The following is a 25,682-nucleotide window of genomic DNA, read 5'->3' on the forward strand; positions in this document are numbered from 1 at the left end:
AGTGTACTCACTGCAGCATCTTCTAGAGGGAGGACACTTATTTCAAGGATTATGATGTTTTGTTTTAGCTCACAGTAAGCCATTGTGGTTATGTGTATTGCCTACGGCCAGTATATGTAATAGGAATACATCATAGCACATACGTTCTAGTTCTTACTAAAGGCCATGATTTAAAGCACCCCACATTTTTACATCCGAAGTTCAAGAGTATGTGACTAGACTTTTTCGTAGTATGAGCCACACGATTCCTGATAGTCCCAGAGTAAGTAGCTTTGTAAACTTGGTCTTTTTTCATCTGCGGGACGAATCTCGCACACCATGGTACAAGTTATGCGGGTCATTTTCAATAATGTGAATCTATAAGTGGTTCACACTACAAAACCAGCAATTACTTAAAAGAGAAACTTTGTCACACGTTTTTCAAATACAATTCTTCTACTACAGCGGTGGTAATTTATTCATTATGTTTAAAATTGCCTTGAAATCATTTTAAGTGGGCATTTCATTAGGCATCTTGTTTGCAGCTATGATGTTTTGTAATCGGCCTACTCACCACGCCCCAACAAATGATCTGCAGTCAGGAGAGTCAGAGGAGACAGGGTGAATCACAGCTTCAGTCGCACTATGCCATACAGGAAACAAGTTGGTGCGGTAATGTCCGCAAACTACCATTTTAGATCTCATCAGAGCTTAAATAAATAGAATTACCGTTATCCGATTAAAGTAAAGTGTGGATATCCTGTATTAAGAGCCCCACTTGAGGTGCTTGTTATACTCTATCTGGAGGATCATGAAATCAATCAATTATAGAGAATAAAATGGGTCAAAGTTAAAAATGAATATGCAGTAAACAATATCGAAATGGAAATATGATGTGGTGTCAAAAATATTTTGCCTGTTGCAGTCTCTTAATGAACGTGCACACACCAGATGCATTCATATGGTTTTATTAACAAGTTTATAATACATATATATTGCATATATGAATTGGACGACTGTACAGTACACATTTATGTTCACAGTTTGATATGACAAAGTGTCGTTTCTGCGTTCCCATCAGACTACCAAAGTAGAAACAGTGAAAGTACATGAAACATTCACATCTTTTATTAAGATTGAAAAAATATTTCCGTACATTACAAAAATATACCAACGCATGCTAGAAACCTATAATTACCCATTCAGTCTTATCCAGCTTATAAAATATATATTACAATTTAATAAACTTTCTGCATAGTTCATACATTTGAAAACTAAATATTATAGCCCTGCTAAAGATGTAGGTATATTTCAAGAGATGCTAAGCAGGTAGATTATTTTGACCCTCTAACATTATTCAAATTCAATGTGTATAAATATAAAAGTGCTAGGATTTGTAGAACATAAGGCATATTTGTAGCTCTGTCCTAGGGAAATGATACAACATGGCACTGTGATTTTGACTGAATCAATATGTAACCGATAAATAATTAAATACGACAGGTCTGAGCGTAGATGTAGATACTTTGACAAATTATGTGATTTAACAATAGTCAGTGGAGAATGTGTATTTTTATTTTCAAAACAAATTACTGAGTGACTCCAGCAGAACAATTCAATGGTTAATCGTCAGACTTTTTGTAAGCAGTGACATTCATTAAGTGCTCATGAGTTCCAAATTGACACAATTAGTCCTGGCTATTTACTTGCAGTTACCCATATGAAATCATATTGCACAGACTGCTAATCTATACACCTGATGCGGTCCACACATCGAATTTCATGCTAAAGACCAAATCGAGATTCATTCGCCAACATGTCCATTGTTTGCTCCTCCATGCCTTCTGTATGGTTTTCAGGTTGGTTTGCCTATAGACTTGCGACAAGAAATCAAATAGTACTTCTCAAAGAAACAAGCAGAGTTTGCAGCTATAGAGTCAGGGCTCGAGTCGGGGTACCACGCGGGTGAACGGCGTCCCCCCACTTTTTTTTACCAGGTGGACGCCTTCCCCCCTCCCCAGCCAAACAGCTGGGCTTCACTCTTTGGCTTCTCTGGGACGAGATCGGAGCGCAACTTTCGTGAAGTCACTTCCTGTTGTGATGTCACTTCTGGTGACAGCGTCCCCCCACTTCTCTTTTTAGGACTCGTGCCCTATATAGAGTTACTGGCCCCGGTTCTGACACAACCGATTACAGCAGTTACCAGTCCCACTGGAGTTAAAGTGAAACCACACACATTTTTCATTAAGAGATTTTAGCTCCTCAAAACACCGGAAATCTGGGGGAAATAACGAATTACTGGGTCTTGATATTAATGATATTCCCTGTGATTCATCACTTTTAAGTGAATCCTCATGGTCCAACTAATAACGGTCAAACTCATAAAAGGCTAAAATGTCCCTACTAATGGATTTACCAGTTCCCCTGGTATGGGTACCTCCAGAAAAGGACAAATACTGGCCCATATTCCAGGCCACTGTTCATGAAGGCCTGAGTCCGCAAAACTCCCCATCTTCTTTTTGTTCCAGCTATGGTCCCCTGTCTTTATTTCAAATCTTACCACATCTATATTTCAGAGCATGTGCAAGTACTTTTACCTGCTGCAAGTTAAAATAAATGATTCAGAAGCATAGCATTACCAAACCTCAATTTGGAGAGCTCTTGCCCAAAGAACAAACTAGCCGCAAAACCAGTGCCACCAGATTATCAGAGACAATACTGTAGAATAAGAATGACCAGTTGTATATAGTTCACAACAAATAGAATTGCCTTTCAAAACAATGAACAATTTTCATCCAACTCAATGAATTCTCAGACAGCGCCTCGAGACCCTCACGGGAGAAGAAGCCACGCTCTACAAATCCTGATTGATTGTTTGATTGAATGTATGATGCAAATTTAACTGGCCTCGAAAGGAAGAAAATCTGAAAGGAGATTCCAATGTGTGACATGCAGCCTACTCACTCCTCTCGCCTGCTTCAAAGTGCACCAAAGAACAAGCGATAACGCGATAAACAGCTTGACTCTAGGGCATCATTCTGCCCCGATACCTAGACAATGGTGGTTGCAAATTCACGCAGTTTTGAATTTAAATCATTAATCATACCTTTGATTACACCATGCAATCTAAAGGTGAATATAGAAACCAACTGTACTGCATACTGATTGATTGATGTACCCGTGTGTTACACAAACTAAAGTGAATCCAGGCCCATACTGTTGTCCATTAAACGTAGTCTGTCCGGCTATATAAGGAGAAGAATGCCTTCATGGGTTTAAGCTGGCTCTTCTACTAAAGGTTAAGGTGGCAGGTTCCAGGCCTTAGCCCGGACCTTTACTGTTGCATTTGGCTGATAAATCTGCAAGGAGCTGGGAATCGACCAAAAAATTGCAACTACAGAAACCAGTCCCTTTTAAAAGGACATGTTGCAAAAGGACTATTATCAAATGTATCAGGCCAGAATTAGATCCTGAGAAAAACATTTGAACCAAGCCTTCAAGATACACCTACAACTACAAGGGTTCTTGACTGGGCATCACAAGGACTTCCTCCAGTTAGCGCTTCTTCCGTTTTTAAGATATGTAAATAACAGGTACTGCTAGTGTAAATGGATTACTGGAACTCAATTTGAAAAGAGTTAAAGGACTGAATGCTTTTTCGGCCATGCCTGGATTCAAACCTGTAACCTGCAGATCAAATCAAGAGGTCAGCAGTGAGCATCTGTCTCACTGATCCACAGGGAAGGCTTGAGGACTTGGCAGTGTGTCCCCAGCCTAGGTTACCCTTTCAGATGAGTGCACAGCTTTGCTCTTTTGTTGTTCCAATTCCAATAAATAGTTTGAAGCATACTGCAGCAGGATCTCAAACCAGATTAAGTAAGTCACGTCATACAAAACCTGGAATTCTCAAATAAGACACAGAACCTTCCCTCTCAACAACTCATGTACACAAAAAACTTGGGCAAGTGGAAATGAACAGGTACCGATTTGCAAAGTAACAACACTTAAAACAAAGCCATGTGACAGGACGCACCAGGGATGCGTGATCATCCAACAGCATTGCCTCTGTGAACAGTACAGCCGACTAGTAAATATGCACATGTATTCTTATTGATTCCCATGTCGTTACTACTCTAAGGGAATTTTGAAATCAATTATTTATGACTGATTGAGATTATCCAATGTTTCTTGTTCTTATTGATCAGTCCTCATCCATCAACAAAGAGAAGAACTCAGTAAAAGCTTGGTAATTATAGCCCCTGTCAACTCGTGAGGTGAAACTCAATAGTGATGATACAAAAAAACACAAATGATGGACTAAAACGATAACTAAACCTAGTAAAGTTTAGCAACATGGCCAAGTTATTGTTAAATCTCACATCACAATAGATATTCTGGAAGGTCAAATTTGTGTAAGAATATAAAGAGTCTCACACTGCGCAGAAATTGTGGTTTGGAAACTTGTTTACACTCAGTGCTACATTAGACCATTTACATCCCATATGTCAACATGGTTGATATTGGTGGTCTGAAGTAAACAAAAAGTGCATCTGGAAATGTATTATGTTCAAATTTTAGTGAATAGGTAATGTCGAGAACACATAAAAGTCATCCTTATACACAGCCATCATGTCTTTGTGAGAAAAACATTGCTGAGTGATAATGGCAAGTCAGTCGTGTGGATTTTCTTTTTTGGGGGGGGGGGGGGGGTCTGAGAACAACATTTAGGAGAAACATTCTGTAATGCTGACTCTAAAGTGTCATAAGTTATTTCGCTGGGACGGATATAAACTTAATAAAAGATTAAATATCTTTATGATGGTTCACCCAGCATGATGAGGCAGTGCATACCATTTTACAATCAGACCCACTTAGGATGAACTTTTCTCCTGCAACAGATTCAGTCATTGTTTGTCATTTGGGTCACACCCAAGGGCAGTGTTTAAAGAGAAACTGGAAATGGGTGTGACTGCAACATTAACTTCAGATTATATGTCCAACTTCAGGACAACACAAACATGCTGCTCAACAGAGTGACACATTTCAGGAGGAGGCAGTCCTTCCCCTCTCATTGGATCAGTCATTCTTTTGATTAGGCCAGTAATTGCACTTCTGAGGCGGGTATAGGCACTTAGTTCATTCAGAATTACATCTACAGGAGTAGCATCTCACGGTGAAAGGCTTTCAATGTACACACTGCATTATTTGCGTAACGTAACCAAATTATCACAGTACAAAATGATACCATGCAATGGTAACAGCCAACGTATGGAGAAAAACATTGTGTTTGTTCATTTTATTCATAAATCACACATTTTTTCCAGTATCCGCTTTACACACACACACACAAATATGGTGTTTATTCCTTTGGATGCCACAATAGCTGTCAAAAAGGGCGATGTGATGAGCGATCTGGCACGGACCTGCTGGAATGCCACCTTTATGCTATATGGTACCTCTTTGATGTACCAGAAATGCCCCATGTTGGTTTTATTTGTAAAAGGGGCCATTGTCATTCACTTTTTTTAAAATAGGCACTTTCACATACCAGTTCTGTACAGAGTGTCCGGTTGATTAGTAGATCCTCGTTAGGAAAATTTATTTTGGCACCAAATGATTTCTTAGAAAATAAAGTGATACTAGTTCTCTGTGCTTCAATGTGAGCCCCATGAAACTGCCTCACCTTGGTTTGGGAGGACCTGGCTTGGAAGTTCGGCCTGGACTGTTCCCATGAGGAGCAGGGTCGAGAATGATTTGCATATGGCTGGGTCTAAACTGGTGTGGCATGGTGAGCAAAATATATCTTGACAGGGTCTGGGGGTGAATGTATGATTTATTCAGCATTCCGTCCAGCATTTATTTGTGTAACACCCTGGTTTGTGGCACTTCTTAGAGGAGAGCAGGTGAAAACCCATTTCCACACGTGCCAAAGCTCCAGCCACGAGACTATTGTTTTCCGACAGCAAAATGTTGTTGGCCCTTAAAATTTCACAAGCTGTTCCTCAGGTAGAAAAATCCATTGCTTTGGGTCGCCTTGTCGGTCGGGACAGTAGCTCCCCTCCTCCCCACCAAACAGCACCGCCATTAGGCCAGGGCAAGCAACATCATAAACGTATTGTTTAACCTCTCTTAGATAAGCAACCGCCTGATAACCATCTGTCCATTGCACCGTTCAGATATATGATGGGTTTAAATCCATCACAGGCCATAGGTTAGAAAGTCTGTGGCAAGAATTAGCAGTCTACATACTGTGTGCATTTAAATACATTTACAGGTTAATTAAAATAGACTGATTACTTACATCAGAAAATGTGTTGTACATACAAAGCAGTAAAGTGTTATTGTACAAGGTCCCTCGTTCACTGAGGTACACTCCAGGGAGGAACTGCTTAGCAACCCTCAGAAAAATGTTCACATTCATTAGGTCTGACCCGTGGTATGAGCAATGAGGGGTAATAATTATTACTGACCATACGGAAGCATCTCATTGGCATCCAAACTCTGGAATTCAGGCCAGCTGAATCCACCATTTGTATAAAAAAATAAGAGTTTTGGGGATGATGTGGGGGCCTCACACAAGCATGTGCCGCTTTCTGTGGAGGGCAAGGTGGTCAGAGCGTGAGAAGCTGCGGTCACAGTCCGGGCACTGGAAGGGTTTTATCCCGGTGTGTTTCCGGAAATGCCGCGTTAGTTCATCAGAACGTGCAAACTTCCACGTGCATCCGTCCCACGTGCACTGGTAGGGCTTCTCCCCTGTAAAGAAAGAACATACAAAAATGATTACAATGCTACAATATTTTACGATTCAAATTAAGAAGATTTAGAGACACTGAAAAAAAGAGTCTGTAGAGTGCTGGAGATTATGACATCATGGCTTACAGTTTAAACGTGTATTTTCAAATAATATTCGGGTTCTGGAACTGAAGTAATGCACAGACAACAAGGACTCCTAAGTTGAAACTTTGTCACTTTTTTGGTGACACGCAATATGAAAAATAACAGCATTTCATGAAATAGTCATCAATTTTCTGAAAGCGTAATAGCGTGTTTTTCCACCTGTAAAATTACAGTATCTGTGTAAAAGTCTTTCATTTTAAAGCCTGGGAAAAACAGCTTTGAGCTATCTGTCTAGAGGGCAATATGGGGTTCCCATGCCGACATTCTGCACCTCAATGATGCCTAGACTAAGATTCAACACTGGTTCCATCAAAATCACCTTAAACTCAACTCTAAAAAAAAACGGAAATCATTCTTTTAGCTCCTAAAAGTAACCGGCTCCCCATTCAACACTGGATCTCTGACCTTAAAGCTCTCAGCTGCTCCCTTTCCACTTCTAACGCAGTTAAATCCCTCGGAATAAGCTTTGACCAGAATCGTCTTACTCCACACATAAAAAATTAGGCCAAAGGAGCTCTCTTCACTCTCCAGCACCTCAAGAAAATTAATCCCTTCATTCCTGCTGAGGACTTCAAATTAGTTATTCAATCACAGGTACTGTGTAGCTTGGACAATGGTAGTGCCATTCTCTCGGGAACACCGAAAGTCCACTTAGCCCCAATCAAATCAGTCTGTACCTCGCGGCCAGGCTTATCACTGATTGTAAGCGGTTTGACCACATCTCCCCCGCCCTCAAAGGCCTCAAATGGCTTCCCATCGAAGGCAGAGCCACCTACAAGACTGCTTGCATTACGCATAAAGCCCTTCATCACCGCACCCTATTGGATCTCTCAGATGAACTCCACAAAGCGGGCTGCTCGAGAGAAATGAGGAGTACCAATGCTCTCATGCTAGCCCCTCCCATGTTAAACAAGAAATTTAGACAAACACGCTCTTTCGCTGGAAATGCACCTACTATCTGGAATTCACTCCCTAAAGTTCCATATTGCAACCCCTCCTACCTCAGCTTCAAAGAAGACATCAAGCTGCACCTTCTCAACAAATACTGAGGTCTTTAATCATTGCCACCTAATAAGGTTCACAATCTGATCCCAAATGTACTAGGTTCCCGCTACATTTCACCGGACTCTCTTCCCCACCCTCTTCTCATTCCTGCATATACTTCTACTCTCCCCCTCTAGTTCCCTTGTAATAATCCCTTACTCCTGCATGCCATCACCTTTCCCATCACGCTCCTAAGTTACTCCCCTACTTTTATACTCCCTCCCGCCCCCTCCTCAGCCCAGACCATCCATACTAGTTTAATTATTTAATACATGCTATGGCCTAATGGTATTCCTTATCCTCATTCCCATGTTTAAACTGCACTGTGTAGATTGCTTTAATTGTCTTGCATTTTACCTTTCTGTACAAATTTATATTGCAATTTTTTCATTACCCAACCATTGTAAAGCGCTCGGGTACCCTTGGGTCTAGCCAGCACTCTATAAAACCTTTTAAATAAATAAATAAAACAGGGTTTAACCTACTGCATTGGTATGCAAGACATCACTAAAGCAATAACCTGCACTATATTTTTCTGAACCTGAATTAGAATCTCGAAAGGAAATATCCTAACTGAATTTTTTGAACAGTTACTAGCATTATGCCAGCCTTAATAAACATCCAAGGAATTGCCTCCGAGATGGTTCATTTAAAACACGGGAAATGTGAAAAAACATTTTGCATTTTTGTTTTCAAATTGACAACTTTAGGAAAAAACTGACAAGGAAAAAAAGTGTCTCAGTGTGTGAAAGGGAATAATATACTCTGGTACCAAAGAATTGGCTAGAGAAACGTGAAAATAAAACTGACACAAATTAAACTGGAATTAAATCAGAAATTTTCACTGGGAGGAACATAGAATTAGATTAACACAAACGTCTAAATAAGAATGTGACAATTATTGAAATCAAACTAAATGACACGTCTGAAACTCAAATGGAAATCAAAATGCAAACAATGATAATCAACCTGGTATAAATCATGAAATTCTGAATGGGGCAAAAAAGGAAAATCAGGCACGTGGATGCCACCCGAATAGTGGTAAACACAGGAAATCAGATGTTTCATTTGAAGGACTCTGTAGACCGGGCTTGGGCCAAGTTGTTTAACTTGTTAAAGCTGTGCTCTACAATGTATGGACTACTTTTCAAATATCTGTTATGGAGTCAATGCAGACACTGAGAACCACTCCATCAATGCTTTTGGCGTCCACAGTACTGAAGGACTACTGTAACCAAGTAACCAGAACAGGATCAACTTGGCAAGATGCTGGAAACTGGGCAAATAAAAGACGAGATATCTGTAGAGAAAGGTTTAAACTAACTATGCTTGACAGTTTGTCTAACAGTATTACTACACTTAGTGGACAACAAAGAAGTCCAGGAGAGGGCATCTACAGCTAAGACGCCAATCAATTTGTTTTTGTAAATATCAAATTACTAAAGGTATATTCAGATTATATTTGCAACTGAGAAAGCTAGAATCTCCGAACAAGCTAATCAATATGAACAACTGGGAGAAAGGACCTAAACCGGGAAATTGCCATGGATGCCTGAAATAGATATGGCTGAGAGCAGCTAAATCACCCATATGCCCTCAATATCGACAAATTGCTTCCAAAGATTCTCACAAGATGGGATAATACCAGTTTAGGCTGAGGTCAGTTTTTATGTGTGATGCAAAGGCTGTGTAGTGTTCTGACTTAGTCTGTATTTGCCATATTTCCAATGGCCTCCGATTCCTGCTTTATCAGGTCATATGTATTTATCCAACTGCCAGGGATTAAAGGGATTATCGCTGTAATTACCCTCCTGGTGATCTCCCTTGTCAATGTACAAGTAGTACTCACATTACTCGAAGACCTGGGGAATATGGAAAGCAGACTTGTGCTGGAAACTGTACTGGCATGCTACATGCAAGACTGCTGACATTCTTTCGGTTCCATCTTTGTGTTTCAACTGATTTGGAGTGCGAGACCTTCCCTATCCAAGTTGGTGGAGGTGTATCACTCTCGGCAGAACCACAACAGTAAAGAAACAGCTCAAATCAAAACATCTTCTCTTGACAACTGTGTGCCTTTCGGTCCTCATTAGCTGTGGTAGCAGTTTGCAGCTGGGTTCCTGCTATGTACCCATTTGTTGTTTTGGGATGTTCCTTCTAATTCCCTCTCTGCTTATCTCCTGAACCCTTCTTCCTGATCCACTTTCTCCAGTTTCTTTTGTCCTGTTGTTCCATCCTGGTTCACCTCTTCTGGGTCTGCTATAGAGGTACTTTACTTGCACTGTCGGCAACATTCCTCCTCTAACCTACAGTGTTGAAGTACTTATGATCATATTCAATCAGAGTACTTGTAAAGCGTGCTACTTACCCGTGAGGGTCCCAAGGGGCTGAGGGGAGAGGGGGGTGCTGCTACTGCTCGAAGAGCCAGGTCTTGAGAAGTCTTCTGAAGGCGAGTAGGTGTTGGGTCTGCCGTATGTGGGTAGGAAGGGTGTTCCAGGTCTTGGTGGCGAGGTAGGAAGGATCTGACGCCAGAGGTCGTTCGTTGGATGCGGGGGACAGCGGCGAGATCTGGCGGAGCGGAGCTGGCAGGTGGGGGTATGGAAGCTGAGTCTGTTCAGGTAGACTGGTCCAGCGTTGTGGAGTGCTTTGTGTGCGTGGGTGAGGAGCTTGAAGGTCATCCTCTAGTCGACGGAGAGCAAGTGTAGGTCCCTCAGGTGGGGGGTTATGTGGCTGCGGCGGGGGACGTTGACGATCAGTCGGTCGGAGGCGTTTTGGATGTGTTGTAGTCGTTGTAGGTGTTTGGCTGGTATTCCTGCATAGAGTGCGTTGCCGTAGTCCAGTCTGCTGCTGAAGAGGGCCTGTGTCACTGTTCTTTTTGTTTTGGTCAGGATCCACTTGTAGATCCTGCGGAGCATGCGGAGGGTATTGTAGCATATTTATATACACTTATTTGCAATTGCTAAGTTACAAACCTGCTCTTCATACTAAATGTGCTGTGTTCTGCTTGAGTTAGGGGGCTTGCCTCGAGGGAACATTGGAGCATTTCAGAGCTTGAGTTCTATTTCTGAGTGTCTCCCTTCTCTACCTCTTCTTCCCTATTTCCTCAGGGTCTTATATGTAGTACTGGTTCCTTTACTAAGTGATTGTGCTTAAGGGGAGGCACAAGGGGTGCGCATTGGCACCCATCATACCTTGCCCATAAATATAAGACTGCAGAAAACGCACCATCCTTGCAGATTTTTCAAAGTAGTTAACTTAAATATCCACCAATCCGGATTCCATAAATCGGAGTCTGCCATTTGTACCTGTATAGAACCATTTTAATGCTCCAAATTTGAACTTAGATGCACAAAAGTGCTGTGACTCAAGAAAATAAACTGGGATAAGAAGTAGAGAGTATGAAGAGAGATGTAAAATAAAATGATAAACATGGAAATTAAAAGGTGGGAAACAATAGACACATAATGGACAAAAAAAATCAACAGCAGAAAGGAACTAAAAAGGGGAACTGTATCTAGGGTGACAATAAATACATTCTGTTTATATAGTAATAATTTCCAGAACAGAGTTTAACTCATGGCTTACTTGCCCAAGACATGCTTACATGTATATGTGAGTATGACAAAAGAAATAAGCCTTTTGATTGGAGAATGATCTGTACGTACCAGTATGTGTTCTCCGGTGCGCCTTCAGGTGGGAACTTTTAGTGTACACTTTATTACAACCATCATAATCACACCTGTGTATCCGACGTTTTCTTTGTGTGTCTGGAGATTCTGCTGGAGCTGGCCTCTTCCCTGTCTGAACTATCACCGAAGGATGATTCCTGTAGAATTCAAGTGTACAATTAAAGGAATGTTCATGTTAAGATAGTAAAAAAATATAGTGTAATACAAGCAGTAAGAATAGTGTACAGCAACATACGTGATATGGAGATATTCCGCTACCTGCTTAAATAGATGATTTACCCCCAGATTCATCATTGTCATGTTTTGTGAGCCCTTAATAGCGATTATTAAGGAATCGCTATTAATGACTCGCAAAACGGGATTCATGTAGAAATCGCATTATTTATTGCGATTCCTACAGCTTCCTTATTTGCGATTCGCTAATTGCTAATCGCAAATAAGGAATGACTCCCCATCATAGGCCCATAGGAATGAATGGGGAGTCATTCCTTATTTGCGATTAGCAAATAGCGAATCGCAAATAAGGAAGCGATTTCAAGGGTGCCAGGGTGTCCAAAGGACACCCTATAGCACCCCTGGAATGGTAATGTACACTGGTGTTGCGCACACACATGTCCAAAGGACATGTGTGTGTGTGTGTAACATACAACTTTGAAAAATGCACTAAAGTGCATTTTTCTAAGTTTTCGCTATTTACCAAGGAGTTAGACTTCGCGGTAAATGGCGGCCCCAGGTTGCGAATTCGCAATTTTAAACGGTTCATGAATTGCATTTAAGGAATCTCAAATTGGGATTCCTTAAATGCAATACATCGCAATTTAGTGATTTCTATAATTGCGATTTTTGCATTTGGGATGATGAATCCCAAATGCAAAAATAGCGCTCGCAAAGGGCCAGATTCTCAGAATCTGGCCCTTTGCGAGCCGAATTTCCTTTGACGAATCTGGCTGCAAGTGTCTCAATTCAGAGTTACAAAGATACCACACAGACCTGTGCTTTATGCCCATGCTCCTGCAGGCTGGAATATCGCAGATGCTTCCTAGAGTCAAGCAGGGTTTTTCCTCCAACCCTATAATTGTTTTATAAGCTTTGAGTTAGGACAGTAAACTAAACCACTTGTGAAGTATCTGGAAGTTGGTTTGTCTAGCTTTAGGAAATAGATAACAGATCAAATTTTGTACGGAAATATTACTTGAAGGTAGGGAATTTGGAGTATTTCTTGTTTTTGTTGCAGCCTCTTTGTACATGGGACAGTAAACAGCATATTTTCATCTGGCTAACCAGGCAGTTTTGGACCATTCGTGTTACTAGTAATAGTTGTTGCTATTACCTAAGGGCAGTAATTGTTTCCAAACTAACTGTTATATGCCTATATTTTTTCTGAAATGCTGCCAGCTGTCAGTTGCTGTAGGACCACTGCAGTTTCCAAAAATAAGTTTGCGCACAAATAAATGCATTTTTTTACTTACCACTCCAAGTGGTGTCTGCTATCTTGGAACAGCAAGTAAAAATTAAATAGTAAAAAATGAGGCTGCCAAATTGTTTATGCACGCACACGCGTGTGCCATGCCCACCACAGCATCATGATGCACATCTTTTTCATTTTGCTGATGCTTGAACGGCATAGGCAAAACATTCTTGCAAATCCAATTGGTAGAAAAGGTGAGGCCTATTGGCTTTGCCAAGGTTTGCTCTGAGAGCTGGCGATTTAAAGTGCTTCTGAGGACGCGCAGAACATCGTTTCTCGTCAGTGTTTTGTTGCGGGAAACTGGGAATGATGAAATATAAATTTGTGGTGCACAAAAATACGGACCCAACCATACATGGTAAGTGGACCTTTGAAACCAGGAAAGGAATATTAAGAAACAGTCTAGGCCTCCAAGCGTCTTGCGCCACACGGGGGATTTCTGCACTGACTAGCCAAGAGCCATCTTTCAAACGCCAAAGATTCCTCCCGGAATGCACGCTCCACTTGCGGCCAGGTTTCGGCCTGGTTTACTGTCCTTATGGAGTTACTGAGGTCAGACCTCCGTTGCCCCGGTGCGCGCGCAGTCAATTGCAGGCGCTCGGCCAGGGCAGCCGGCTCCTGCTTACGTTTGCGGTATTTCTCAAAACCGAGGGTAATTTAAAACAGGTTTGGGTCTCTTCTGACAGTCATCATAACTTTATCCTTACACAGCACAGCTTAGAGGCGGTATTGTTCCTGCCACTCCTTGAGAGAGGGTAATTAAGAGTTTCCTGTTGTTGGCTGCTTGGGGCCGGGCGCGGCCTCCCTGCACCGCTGACGTCAACGTCTAAAAGTAGCGCTCGGCGGAGGGGCACGCCCGCACGCCGTCCGACGCCGGCACTCCACCCTCACAAACAACACAGGCTTCTGCTCGCCCCATAGGTACACACGATGAAGGTGTCGGCGCCCGGCCGCACCCAAAGTCATAAAGACGGCAGCAAGCCTGGCAAAAACCTAGGGCCTCACGTCTTGCCTCCGAGTCTGCTTCATTTAACTCCGTCTATTGCCAGCCCTGTTTTGCAGTTTTCAGTTGTTGGTGCTCCTCCACTATCTCAACAGTTTCATAAGAAATGCTTTTTTGTAATGTACTTTTAACCCACGGCTCTGAGGCGGGATCAAGGGGTCGGGAGTTTGAGGAATATACTGTGTTAAAAAGACAGCAGGTTTCTACCATGTTCACTAATATGAAACACTATAGGAACCCAGCAGGACTCGCAACGCATACAAATAATCTATTTACAGTAAAAACATCTCAACTGCTGCGATAACATTCCTGTCTCACAGAGCAAACTCCAAACAAGTTTACCCGTTGAGACACAAGAAAGTGTGCTTACTTTGAAGTTATCCATAACTTCCCACAATTAGACTGTTGCCATGAGCTTCATTTCTCGTTTTTATTATATTTCTTTTGACGCAGCATTCAACTGTTTAACTATTTTCCTGAATAAACAACTTATTATATAATTATAACAAATCTCCTTTGCATGGCCTCTTTTTTTCTCTTCTATATGCAAATGAAATTCTTAGCTCAAACCACAGTGTGCTTTAATTTTACTCTATTTTCATAAATACTTTCCTCCTCTCTCGCTGTACCCTGTGGTTTTGGAAGTGTTTTTTTGAAGTTTAGTTCAGAAAATGAGAAGGATATTTGCTATTCTCCAAAAGGAAATACTATTTCGTCAGTGCCTTGCCCTCTAATGAGTAAACTAAGGTCAACATGGGTGGGACCAGTTGGCTTCTGAACGACGACATTACCCAAGCAGACCTAGAACTCGTGGTTCCTCAGCATACCAGTCTTTAGGGAAGGTTAGTCCAATTAAATGTCTCATCTGTTCGGGTATGATATTGAATTGTACAAGTTTTAAATTGATGTCACTTCCAAAATGCTAGCTAATGTTAAGTGTGTATGTCAAAACAACATTAGTGGCGTAGCGCAACAACCGTTCACCCACTCACTCCCTGTTGCAGGCTGTGACAAGGCACCCAAGTTATTCCTGCTGCCCAACGGAGGCGCCTTCAGAGATGAAGGGGGGCTTCTAAACGTGATTTGCTTCAGCCTCATAGTAGAGGCATCAGGAACCCACATTATGACCATCAAAGCCTTTCTTCGGATTTTCAACAAGAGCACGAATATATCCATTTGAGATCAATAATAACAGCGATCGTCCAGCTCAATAATAACGGTGGCCAGTATTCAATGAAATGTTGAGTTTGTGACATCCGCATTTAATCATGTGACCAGCAGATCACACTAAAAACCAAGCAGTTTGATGTGTAGTTGGTGGGAGGTTTTTAGGAGTTGACGCAGACAATGGACTCGTATCTCTGCTCAATCTGGGGGAGGAGGATTCCAGCACAGCATAGCTGAATATGGAGAGTCTCTACCGGTCGCACTGGTAAACAAAGATTTCGATCAAAATGTTGTAGAATGCCACAGTTGCAACCCCTGGCAACACATCAGCGTTGCACCGGGGAGATACAGAAGCTCAACAGAAAATGGGGAGGGGAAAATGAAACAATGACACACAACAACATACTCTTGTTACGCTAGCTGCTCCATTCTTTACATTTTCAGATGAATAATTGGCATTTTTGTCATGTTTCAGCAGAAACTGGGTAGTGAGGAATCGGCAGCGGCAGAGAAACGTAATGGGTCAAAGGTTGTAAAGGAATATCACAAGCAGATGACTACAGGCCTCATAATCGGCACCACCACAATTCCAGAAAGGGAGCAATAACGAAGAACATGCTGGCATGATTTGGGGATAGAAACATGAGTTTAAATATTGATTAGAGTTTATGGATTTAAATTTTTTGTTTCCTCCATGATTACAGAATAGCCAGTGCGAAACATGGAACTTTGTATGGTTTTATCTATATTGTAAACTTTAGTGCAAAAAAAATCTTCTTGGTACTGCGTATGCAGAGGCAAATCACTTGCACAATTAAGGCAATTTCGTAACATCAAGGCCAAAGAGTATGAAATTAAATGTGTTTTACTAGACGGAGACATGAGCAATGAACTAGAAATAAAATATGTGATGGAAAACACTAGACATATCAACATTCCTCAGTATATGGGAAAGGAGCCTCTTTTGTTCTGGCGATGAGAGATGGGTGTATCGGTTCAGTATTTATTTGGTACACACAGACATGACCTCAATCACTGAGATCCACACCCTTCCCAAGAGTGCAGCACTGTGGCTGTTATTTGTTAATCTGCTATCATATCTTTGCTGCACAGCTCTACAACAGCTTAGAGTTTATATTATGACAGAACTATGCTCTTGCCTAACTGGAGTCAGCGATTACTTTAAATGGCGGGTTTCATATAGGTCACTAATTCTCTGATGGTAGAACAAACCGCACAAACTCTTACAAAGATTTTGTCGCCAGTGATCTGCGACTGTCAATTCAGTATGCCATTAGAAATTAAAGATGCACGACAAACCAGATGCTTACATAGTACCTAAATTGCCCCGCTGAGGGGCCATCGTGTTTAAGTCACTCAATCAATTTTTATTTGTTTATGTGGATTTTCTGGCTTTTTCCAATCACTCTTCACACACTACATTGACAGAATTCTTTTGGAATTGATTCAGGAACAAGTCTGCCCCTATGCACACTCCAGCTTTATCTTCAGAACTGTGGTACAAGGCTACAAGCATCAAAGACTGCTTCACAGTTGAAACAATGCATTAAAAAAAATGTAAAAATAAATCACAGAATACACGTTTGTATACAGAAGTATACAAACGTGTTATTGCTGAAAATATGCATAGGAACTCTCCAACATTTAACTCAACACTGTATACAACACTAAAGGTCTAACCGTACAGCTTCAGAGTACTGTGCAGGTGCTTAGGAGGCACCAAATGAAATCCTTAACCAGTGGAGTTGTGAGCCAGCTTACCAACCTAAAGGCCCAATGTCTCAAGTCACTTTTGTGGCTGCAAGCCCTGCGATTCACAAAATCACAGTGGTTGCAGCCGCAAAAAGACATTTTAGAACTTACAAACACGTATGCAATTCAGAAAATTATTTCAGTTATGAAAGGTGTTTTGCAACTCATTCTGAACTGCAATCAGGAAGGGGCATGAAAAGGCCATCCCTCCTAATTTCAATTTGAAATGAGATGTATCAATGAGCACTCAGTTAAATATGTTCATACAGCAAAAAAGAACGGGCAGGCAGTACATGAAGTGCAGAAAGAACATGCTTACTTTTAAAAACAAAACATTCCAAGGCTTTCTACGTCTGTTTTAAGTAAGACTTGAATTTGTACATGGTAACTCTAATTTATAGAGCGCACTATCAGTGGGGAGGGTATCTTGGCACTGAGCAGATGTGAGTCTAGCAAACCTTCGGGCCTAGAGAGACTTGAAAAGCCAGGTCTTCAGCTTGTTGTGGAATTCAAAAAGTGAGGAGGAGGCTGTTGCGTGTGGCGTCAGGTCACTCCATGCTTTAAGAGCGATGTAGGAGAAGGCTCAATGACAGGATCTGGTTTTCCATATGTGTAGGATGTGTGCAAATAGGAGTAAAGGAGAGCGGAGGTGTCTGGAAGGTTTGTGAAAGCAGATGTACTTGTTGCAGGACATGCACATTTCCATTTACTTACTCGTGAAGTATCAGTTTTGGAGGTGGGGTCATTCTTGGTGGTGACATTTGTTCTGGGTAGTGGTCATTCAGGTGTTGCTCAAGCCCTGGTTCCACCTTAATTGTTTTCATCAACGATGTTTTCTCATACGTGTCCAACAAAGGCCCTGGGTGCGGGAAGAAGAATGCATGTGTTACGGTCTTACACCAAAAACACTCAGTGAGTTATGCCAAAACCTGTCCTTAGATAAGGGATGTTTTGTGTTGGTTAAATGTTTCACCTGTCAATTAAACAAGGTGTGTTACCATTCATTCAAATACTTATTATTTTAGAATAAAGAGACAGGATCCATTAATAAGAGAAAAAAAATGAAAATAACAAAATAACTAGATATTTACTTTTACGTTATTATTGCCAACTAAAAATAATTTTTTCCTCAAATATACAGATGTATTTGATCTGCTGCAAACGGCTTAAATGAGCTGCTAAGTTAAGAAGAAAGAACCCTCACCTTTATTGCAATTTGGACCCTCCAAGTCTTCCGGAAGTATGGTAGGCAGCATGATTGGCTGTGAGAGATGGTGAGAGTACATAAAAGGCATGGACTGCACCATGACCGGCTGTAGCAGCGGAAGGACCCCACGATTTCTAAACGCCTGCTGTGAAATAGAGGCCAACATTGGATTCAGTGACATGGGCATGGAGTACGGATGCAGTGCCGGTGGTGATGGCGCAAGTTTTTTAATGGGAGGGCTGGGCGAGCACAGAGTCAATCCTGGCGAGTCTCTTTTGTTCAGGGATTGAAATTTCAGAGGGGAGGGCGAGCCTCCAGAGGAGTGTGGAGAACCTTGTTTGTTCACTGTGAGATCAACGGGCTCCATCTGGATTCCTCCGGGCAGTCCATCTGGCAGAGGATAAAAGTTACCATTGAACATGCTGTGCGGCATGGGGTAAATGACGCTGTACTGGTTCGCTTTCAGCTGATCCATGTAGCTGGCTTGGTAGGACTGTAAGTAAAAAGTAAGAGCATTAGAAATGAGAATAATAAAATAGTTATATAAACCAATTTCACTATTGCTGGTAGGGAATGGCCAGCTGGTCAGGATACCAGTTTATGGCAGAATATTCTCCAAGGTGGCATATGCTTGGGGAGACAAAAAAAATTGTAAATTAGCAACTGCCCCTGATAAGAAAGGTGTTCTCTAACTACTATTATCAGAAGACAGTTCTAGAGTTCATGCTTAACATGTAATTGTAGGTCATGCTACGACAAATGGAGGTTTACTTGTCATTGCAAAGACCTTATTTTTTTAATCTAATTTTGGAAACCAAAAAGCGTCTCGGTAACAGCTTTAGGATGGCTCAATTTGGGGTTTGTTCTGTAGATAAAATAGACCTTAAAACGGACATACTGTTAATTTGATTTGACACTCGGAAACTACTGATACCTCCAGAACAACTGACACAGTGGCGTCCTGAAACATGCTGTTTCGGTGGAGCAAGTGATCCAATTAACAGTCAATAGGTTCAATGGATTGCAAATGTGCCACAAAAGATGAAAAGTATGGACCTTTTTTGAAACAAAAACTTGTATACTTTTTTCTAAACTCTAAATAACTATGCTTTTATAAAGTTATCTAAAGCGACGAATGATTTGGTTCAACAATGCAGTGGAAGTGAAATAGTTCAAAATCTTTCCTTTGGTGTGCAAATGAAAGATATTAAATTAGCTCTGGCTATCCACCAGCACCTCAGAGGAAATATTGGTTTAACAGAAAAAAATGTTGTTGCAAACGAGGATTTAGTAATGGATGCTAAGAATTCGCTGGCATTTCCATAATGCATCTTTGACTGGTGTTTTTAATAACAAATTATATTCAAGAACCTCAAAAGTATGACATAGTATTAACAAATAAAATAAAATGTAACAATACACTAAGCATATAATGTAAAGTTGACATGCTTCAAAATAAAGGAGTTTATGTCAATGCAGTAAACAATGATCTCGTCTATGTCTAACAAATTATTTGGCTTTTTTTATATTAACATTAGAAAATTGGATGAAAGAATCCCTGCGTGCGGGCGCGCACACACACACACAAAAAGTAAATCGAATTGCCTTGTGTTGCATAATTTAGACTTTTCAGGCTTGGATATCAGTCTATATTTGTGAAACTATCCAACCTAAGTGCTTATTTACGATGGCCTGAATTACAACTTAAACTCCCTGATAAAGATCTGAAACAATAACAATAGTAGTAGACTTGACCACTAACATCTTGCTTTTTGCTAGTGTCTTTCAGGCAGATAATGGCCTTGAATGGAGCCTGTCACAACTGTAGGATATTACTTTCAGAAACAAGGGTATATTAGAAAGCATCCCAATAAACTACAGGAAGCCTGCAGTACCATAATAACTAATTTCACCCCTCTAGATTAGTCTCGTCATATGTTCTCCCTCTCTCGTAACCATGAAACTGGTAGAACAGCAGTGGTGAGTGCATCAATACTAACTCGCCATCTGCTTTCGGAAATACGGCAGCAAAATCAAATCCCTCCTCCCAAAAGGCAGCCACTGAGAGCCACTACCATTACAAATGGGGGTAGTTGTCCTCTCTAGCCCACACTGTGTGAATGTCCCTCCATAAGTTATATCTGTCGATCAGGGTGAACATTTCTCTACAACTCAACTCATTTCATCTTGACAGACAGTATATGGCAATAAGGGACCCTCCAAGGTACCAACATAACATTTTCACATTTCTGGATTTCACACCTGTCTGAATTCACACTGGGCAAGTTTTATGCAACTGGTTACTCGTCCCTTAAATGAGATTATTTGGCTAAATTCCCTTAAAAATGTCACTCATGCTCCTAACAATCAGCAGGCACTGGTATTTACAACATCAGTTGCCCAAATCACTAAAACTTCAATGGTTACAGGCTTAAAAGAAAGCAGATGATCTAAAGTGACGTCTCAACCACAGGTAGCAACCGTTTCACATTGTAAAGTAAGACTCAGACTCATTATTTTCACCAGTAACTATTTCAGTGCACCTAGGATGATAGATTTCTTCATTTTGGGGGTTCCACACTTGCTAACTTGGATGTGCTATTACTTTCATTTTCAAGTATATGAACAGATGTTTGTAGATATGGAAACCTTTTCTTATAGTCCACGACAGAGGACTCCAAACTGCTATAATTTGATGGTTCAGTGCAGGTGACTGCCAAGCCCTTATAAGACTCAGGGATGATAGTCAGCCAGTCCTCCTTCTGCGGCTAAGACACTGACACATGCTAATGCTATGATCCTGGACTAGAGGCTGCTGTTATGCTAATGGCACTCATCATACGTCCTTCCTTGCACAGGGCACAGGTTGTGCACAGTTTGTTTGCATTTGCATGAGCACATGTAAACAGGAACCATGTTGTGCACCTCCTAGTAGGGTTGCCACCTTTCCCAGAAAAAATACTGGCCATAAGTAGATGTACCTACCTTGCTGCTAACAGACCCTGCAGCTCTATTCTGCTTGCAGGGGAATATGAATTAGTCAAGGGACCCTGGGTCGTCCCATGTGCGATGAGGGCCATGAGGAATCTTCCCAACATCCAGTATGATCCAAATGCAAAGCCTACTGTACCAACAAGATAGTAGGAAGTGAATGTGACAATCTCATTGGTTCTTATAATCTGACACAATCAAGTGGCAACATTACTGCAGCCCTTGCTTGGTGGTAAAGATCCTTCTTAGCAGGGAGGTAAAGGACTACAATCCATTCTAGCACAGGGAATGCCTTTAGGAAAGGACGGCAGTGCATGAACTGGCTGGGAAGGGAGATGGCGAAAGCGGGTAGAGTCTGACGAGGGATGGGAGGAAGAGAAGACGGTGCTGGCGAGACTGACCGGACAATCATAGAGCCATGCTCTGGAAGAGATGCAGACAGAGGTGCTCCCCTGCATAGGTTCAGGTACAGAACTGACAAGCACAACACAAGACGCAGTCAGTCACTAGTGTCTGAGGAACCAAGTGAATGAGGCATCAGGACTGACGAGATTTCAGTATGTGCTTGAACTAGAGGAAATGACTGGTCTGAGATCTCGCGCTCCGTTAAGTTCTTGAAGGTTTGGTCATCTCTGAAAAGAGCGCTTCATAGGATGTACTGAATCCGAGGTTCCTTTTTCCTAGTAAGGCTTGTTCTGTGCACAGTTCTCCACAGAAGCATTCAACTTACCGCCTCGCTTTATTGTTTCCTTGACAGATCCTGGTAGAATATTGACCGCATAGCGCCGAAGCGGCTTCGCGGCGCCTCAAGGAAAGAAGACAATAAGAAAGCGAAGGTGACCAGAACAGCAAGCTCTGGGATGGGTAAGAGAACTAAACGTTCAAGGCTTCCGAAAAGAAAAACAGGTCTTAGTTTTCTCAGTAAACAGGAAAAGCTTTTGCGTGCTGCTATTCTTCTGGCAGGCTGCTGGGGATCAAGGGTCCCTGAAGGCACGAGTTTTCCCGCCCACGGCTGCTTTCCTAAACACAGGGGCGGACGCGGCAGAGGGCAGACACCGGCCGCGAGGGGGCGGAGGGACGGAAAGCGCTCTTTCGATGGATGGCTTCATTCGTGGAAAGGCGGGGTCGTCCAAGCTGGAGGGAGTGGTCCAGTGGCTTTGCTAAATTAGACGGGAAAAAAATCATTGAAGCATCCGCACCCGTTCCAACCACCGCACCTCAGGAGCAACGCCTGCCCAAGACGGCAGCAGCTCTGGGCTATAAAACTGGCAGACTGGGTGGGGCGCTCACTTCCGTCACTCCGAATGCATTTCACTGGCGGAGCACCAAGCTATTAAAACCGTGGCGCAGAACAATGTCACATTCATTCTGCGATGACTGAAGGAAAGGTTGTTTCTTTAAAAACAAAGCAGAGACAAAACTACAGTGCAGATAAGGGCCATGTTCGGTATGGGTTTTTAATGAGGGATGAGGCCAGGCTGGCTTGAGATCTGATCTTGCTCTCCCTCGCTGACCTTCAGTAAGTCGATGTATCCTCAGACCTTTGTTACAACTGGTTTTTGTTACTGTTTGGGGACTGGGTCCGATTGCTGTGTACAACGTCTTTTAAAGTCCGCTTTTTGGTACACAATGGTTGTAAGCAGTGTCATAGCCATGTTTCTCAGACCCTACTACTGACCAGGCGGGCGGGCAACACCCATTGGTGTCACGGGGCTTCAGCCCCCCCCCCCCCCACCCCGTCGTGTGTGTCAGCACGGGCTGACACAGCTTTGCGGGCTGGCGACCATCTAATTGCAGCCGCACCCGAGTACTTAAAAGGTCTTTAAAAGACCATTTACTTGTAAATTGTGAGTTTGTTTTGTTTTCACCACTTCTTTCAGTCACTCTGTCTATGGTTTGAAGAATTAGCCCCACCCCACGGGTACCGGGTGTCACTGCCATGGGCGGGCATAACCAAAAATGCCAACCACACCAGGCCCGCGGACAGTCAAATGCTGCCCTCCACTACTCGCTGCAGGAAGGGCTGAGCTCGGCTGGGTGACGCTCAGCCCTTCCGGCTAGGAGCTGTACGGGAGGTGGGGTGCATGCCAGGGCACTCTGGTGGAGGGATTGGCTTGACTGCCAAGGTCAGAGTAGATGACCGTGCAGCTTGTGCAATCAGAACGGTGTTCAATATTTTAGCCATAAATATTTTTCTCCCGACCACAAATACTTTTCCTCGCCTTGTAACTTCGTCTAAATTCGGCATGTTGTGAAGCGTGAGTTTCTGGTCAGTTTTCTGGTGGTGTCCTACAATGCAACAGAGCCTGCCTGCCTCCTTCCCGCTTATCATTGAATGGCTGTCACTTACACCGCGCTCCAATGCGGATAGCAGCAGCCGGACAAATCATAGTCACGCTGTACCAATATCTTCCGTTGCCACTTCTGCAAGAACAGTGCGCACAGTTGTGAACACAATTGTTTCTATGTCACAAATACACCAATAGAGGATCGCGCTTTTAAGCGGCATTCTACCTATTTTAAAGGACTGTTGCATAGCACACAAAATCAAAAACATATGTTAATAGCCAAATCAACAGTACTCATTTTATCAAAATCTGAGAAGATGAAAGGCTGAGATGATCCCGATAGGACTCAAACCTGAGACTTGCAGTTGCAGTGCACTTCAGCCCCTAACTATCCCAGCTCCTTCTGAAATGTGTTTTACTCTTGACTGCGGCACCATTCTCAGCATAAACAAGTTGTATGCCCATATGTCCTCGCTGTAGTACCGTGCCTTCCAGGTCCGTATTCCTTGTGGCTGGAATGTACAGCTTTCTTTCAATCCGCCATTGCGTGTGTGTTTTTTTTTAGTCCAGCTTGTACACAACAAGGAAAAGGCGCCTTCTCCACTTCCTGGCAGGTGCGTCCCATCCCAGAGGCCCCAGCCTTGTTTCGACAAACTGGCGGTGCGGTCTGACCGCACCGGGCAGGCAGGTACGCCGTGTATTGTTCGTCAACACGCAAACATTTCCTCACCTCTGGGTGAACTTTACAGGCACGAAAAAGCAAAAGGCGTGATGATTCACAGACTGCAGACGAGCACGTGTGCTGCCAACAGCCTGCGCGTTCCGACCCCCACCAGACAAACGCCAGATTTTTAAATATAAAACACTGGAAGGAGTGCAAAAATGCAGAGGCTCGAATAACCTTCCCTCGTGTCAGAGGGAGCGCGCCGCGTCACAGCATCTGGAAGGCGAACGTGACAAATAGGCAGCTGGTACGTGCGGAAGATACCATTCAAGTCATGTCATGCTACGGGTGACTTCAGGGCCAGGGCAGGGTGCTGAATGACGAGAGCGCGACGAGGGCACCTCCAAGGGTTACTGAGAACGGGCTGGGCTTTGAAGGCTGGGCCACACGCGGCTGTGCTCACAGGTAGCGCGGAAGTTCGTGTTCTGGTGCCCCGCACTGCCCATTGCCCCCCCCCCCCCACACACACACACACTATGCACACCCTCACATTTGTAAGTTAGAAAAGTTATCGATTGTATTAGCCCTATTGACAACATACTAGGATATTAATCCTTTCTCAGAGTGGAACTGTATTTTGAATATTGATGTAAGAGCCCTCGCATCCTGCCCATATTAAACATATATCTTAGAACTGGCCTCAAGCGGTGCACCTTTTCTGTGCGCTGTGGTCCCATGTAGAAACAAACTGTGCAGGCGAGGGGGCCGTCTCACAAACTCCTTTCAGTGGAGGGGCGAGAAAGGTGATTGGTCAGCAGAGACTCGGGGATTCCTTGAACCCCAGGTAAGACTGAGGCAGATACGTGGGGCCCCTGCCAGCTCCGACCAGCACCCCGTGATGTGACAAGCCAGGGGGCGTTACGAGACGCGGCCTGTGTAGCTTCAGGAGTATGTATCACCCCACGTGCCCCTCAGCCCACCTATCTTTACTTAGAACAATTTTAAGTTCCCAAACATGAGGGGAGGCAGCTGTATATAGCGCTACACCACCAGGACAAGCTCATGTGAGAAGTGGATTCAGGTCTGATAATATGAAAATAGAGGGGGTGGCTGAGTATAACCATCGAAAAACAAACACGCCAAATGCATTATCAAACAGCAACAGCTAGAGAGGCTTTTGGAGACGGACCGACGCTCCCCTGCAAAGGAAATAGTTTCCTTCTTGGAACGCCCACGACTTTGGAAGGAAAGCGTTGCGCTACAGTCTGTTATTTTTGAAAGATTTCTGACACGCACTCCAAAGAGCCATATCCAGAGCAACCCACTCCGAGGCCTGCCAGTGACCCCTGGAGGCCTCTGCAAACATTGTTGGCGGGGGTGCAACCGCACGCACGCAGGAAGGAGCTCCTTTTACAAAAGCTCGTCGCCGGCCCCGCCAGAATGCTGACTCCGCACTTCAGTCTGAGAACCCCTTCCAGCGCCTCTCGAGTGGACGGGGAGCTGGCATGAAGC

General features: G+C 43.0%; 1 protein-coding gene across 1 annotated transcript in view; it reads right to left on the reverse strand.

Annotated features, from left to right (window-relative positions):
* Window positions 1-931: 931 nt before the first annotated feature.
* The window catches only part of KLF3 (KLF transcription factor 3), an 81,528-nt gene continuing 56,777 nt past the window's right edge, over window positions 932-25,682 (reverse strand). The window contains exons 3-6 of the mRNA XM_086963985.1: window positions 18,225-18,720; window positions 17,735-17,879; window positions 11,586-11,746; window positions 932-6,732 (exon numbers count right to left, since the gene is read on the reverse strand). Coding sequence (XP_086820111.1) covers window positions 6,551-6,732; window positions 11,586-11,746; window positions 17,735-17,879; window positions 18,225-18,720 — 984 coding nt within the window. The 3' untranslated portion in view covers window positions 932-6,550. The remainder of the gene's footprint in view (window positions 6,733-11,585; window positions 11,747-17,734; window positions 17,880-18,224; window positions 18,721-25,682) is intronic.

The sequence above is a fragment of the Lissotriton vulgaris genome, chromosome 3_2 (genome assembly GCF_964263255.1).
Source record: "Lissotriton vulgaris chromosome 3_2, aLisVul1.2, whole genome shotgun sequence".
Classification (NCBI taxonomy): domain Eukaryota; kingdom Metazoa; phylum Chordata; class Amphibia; order Caudata; family Salamandridae; genus Lissotriton; species Lissotriton vulgaris.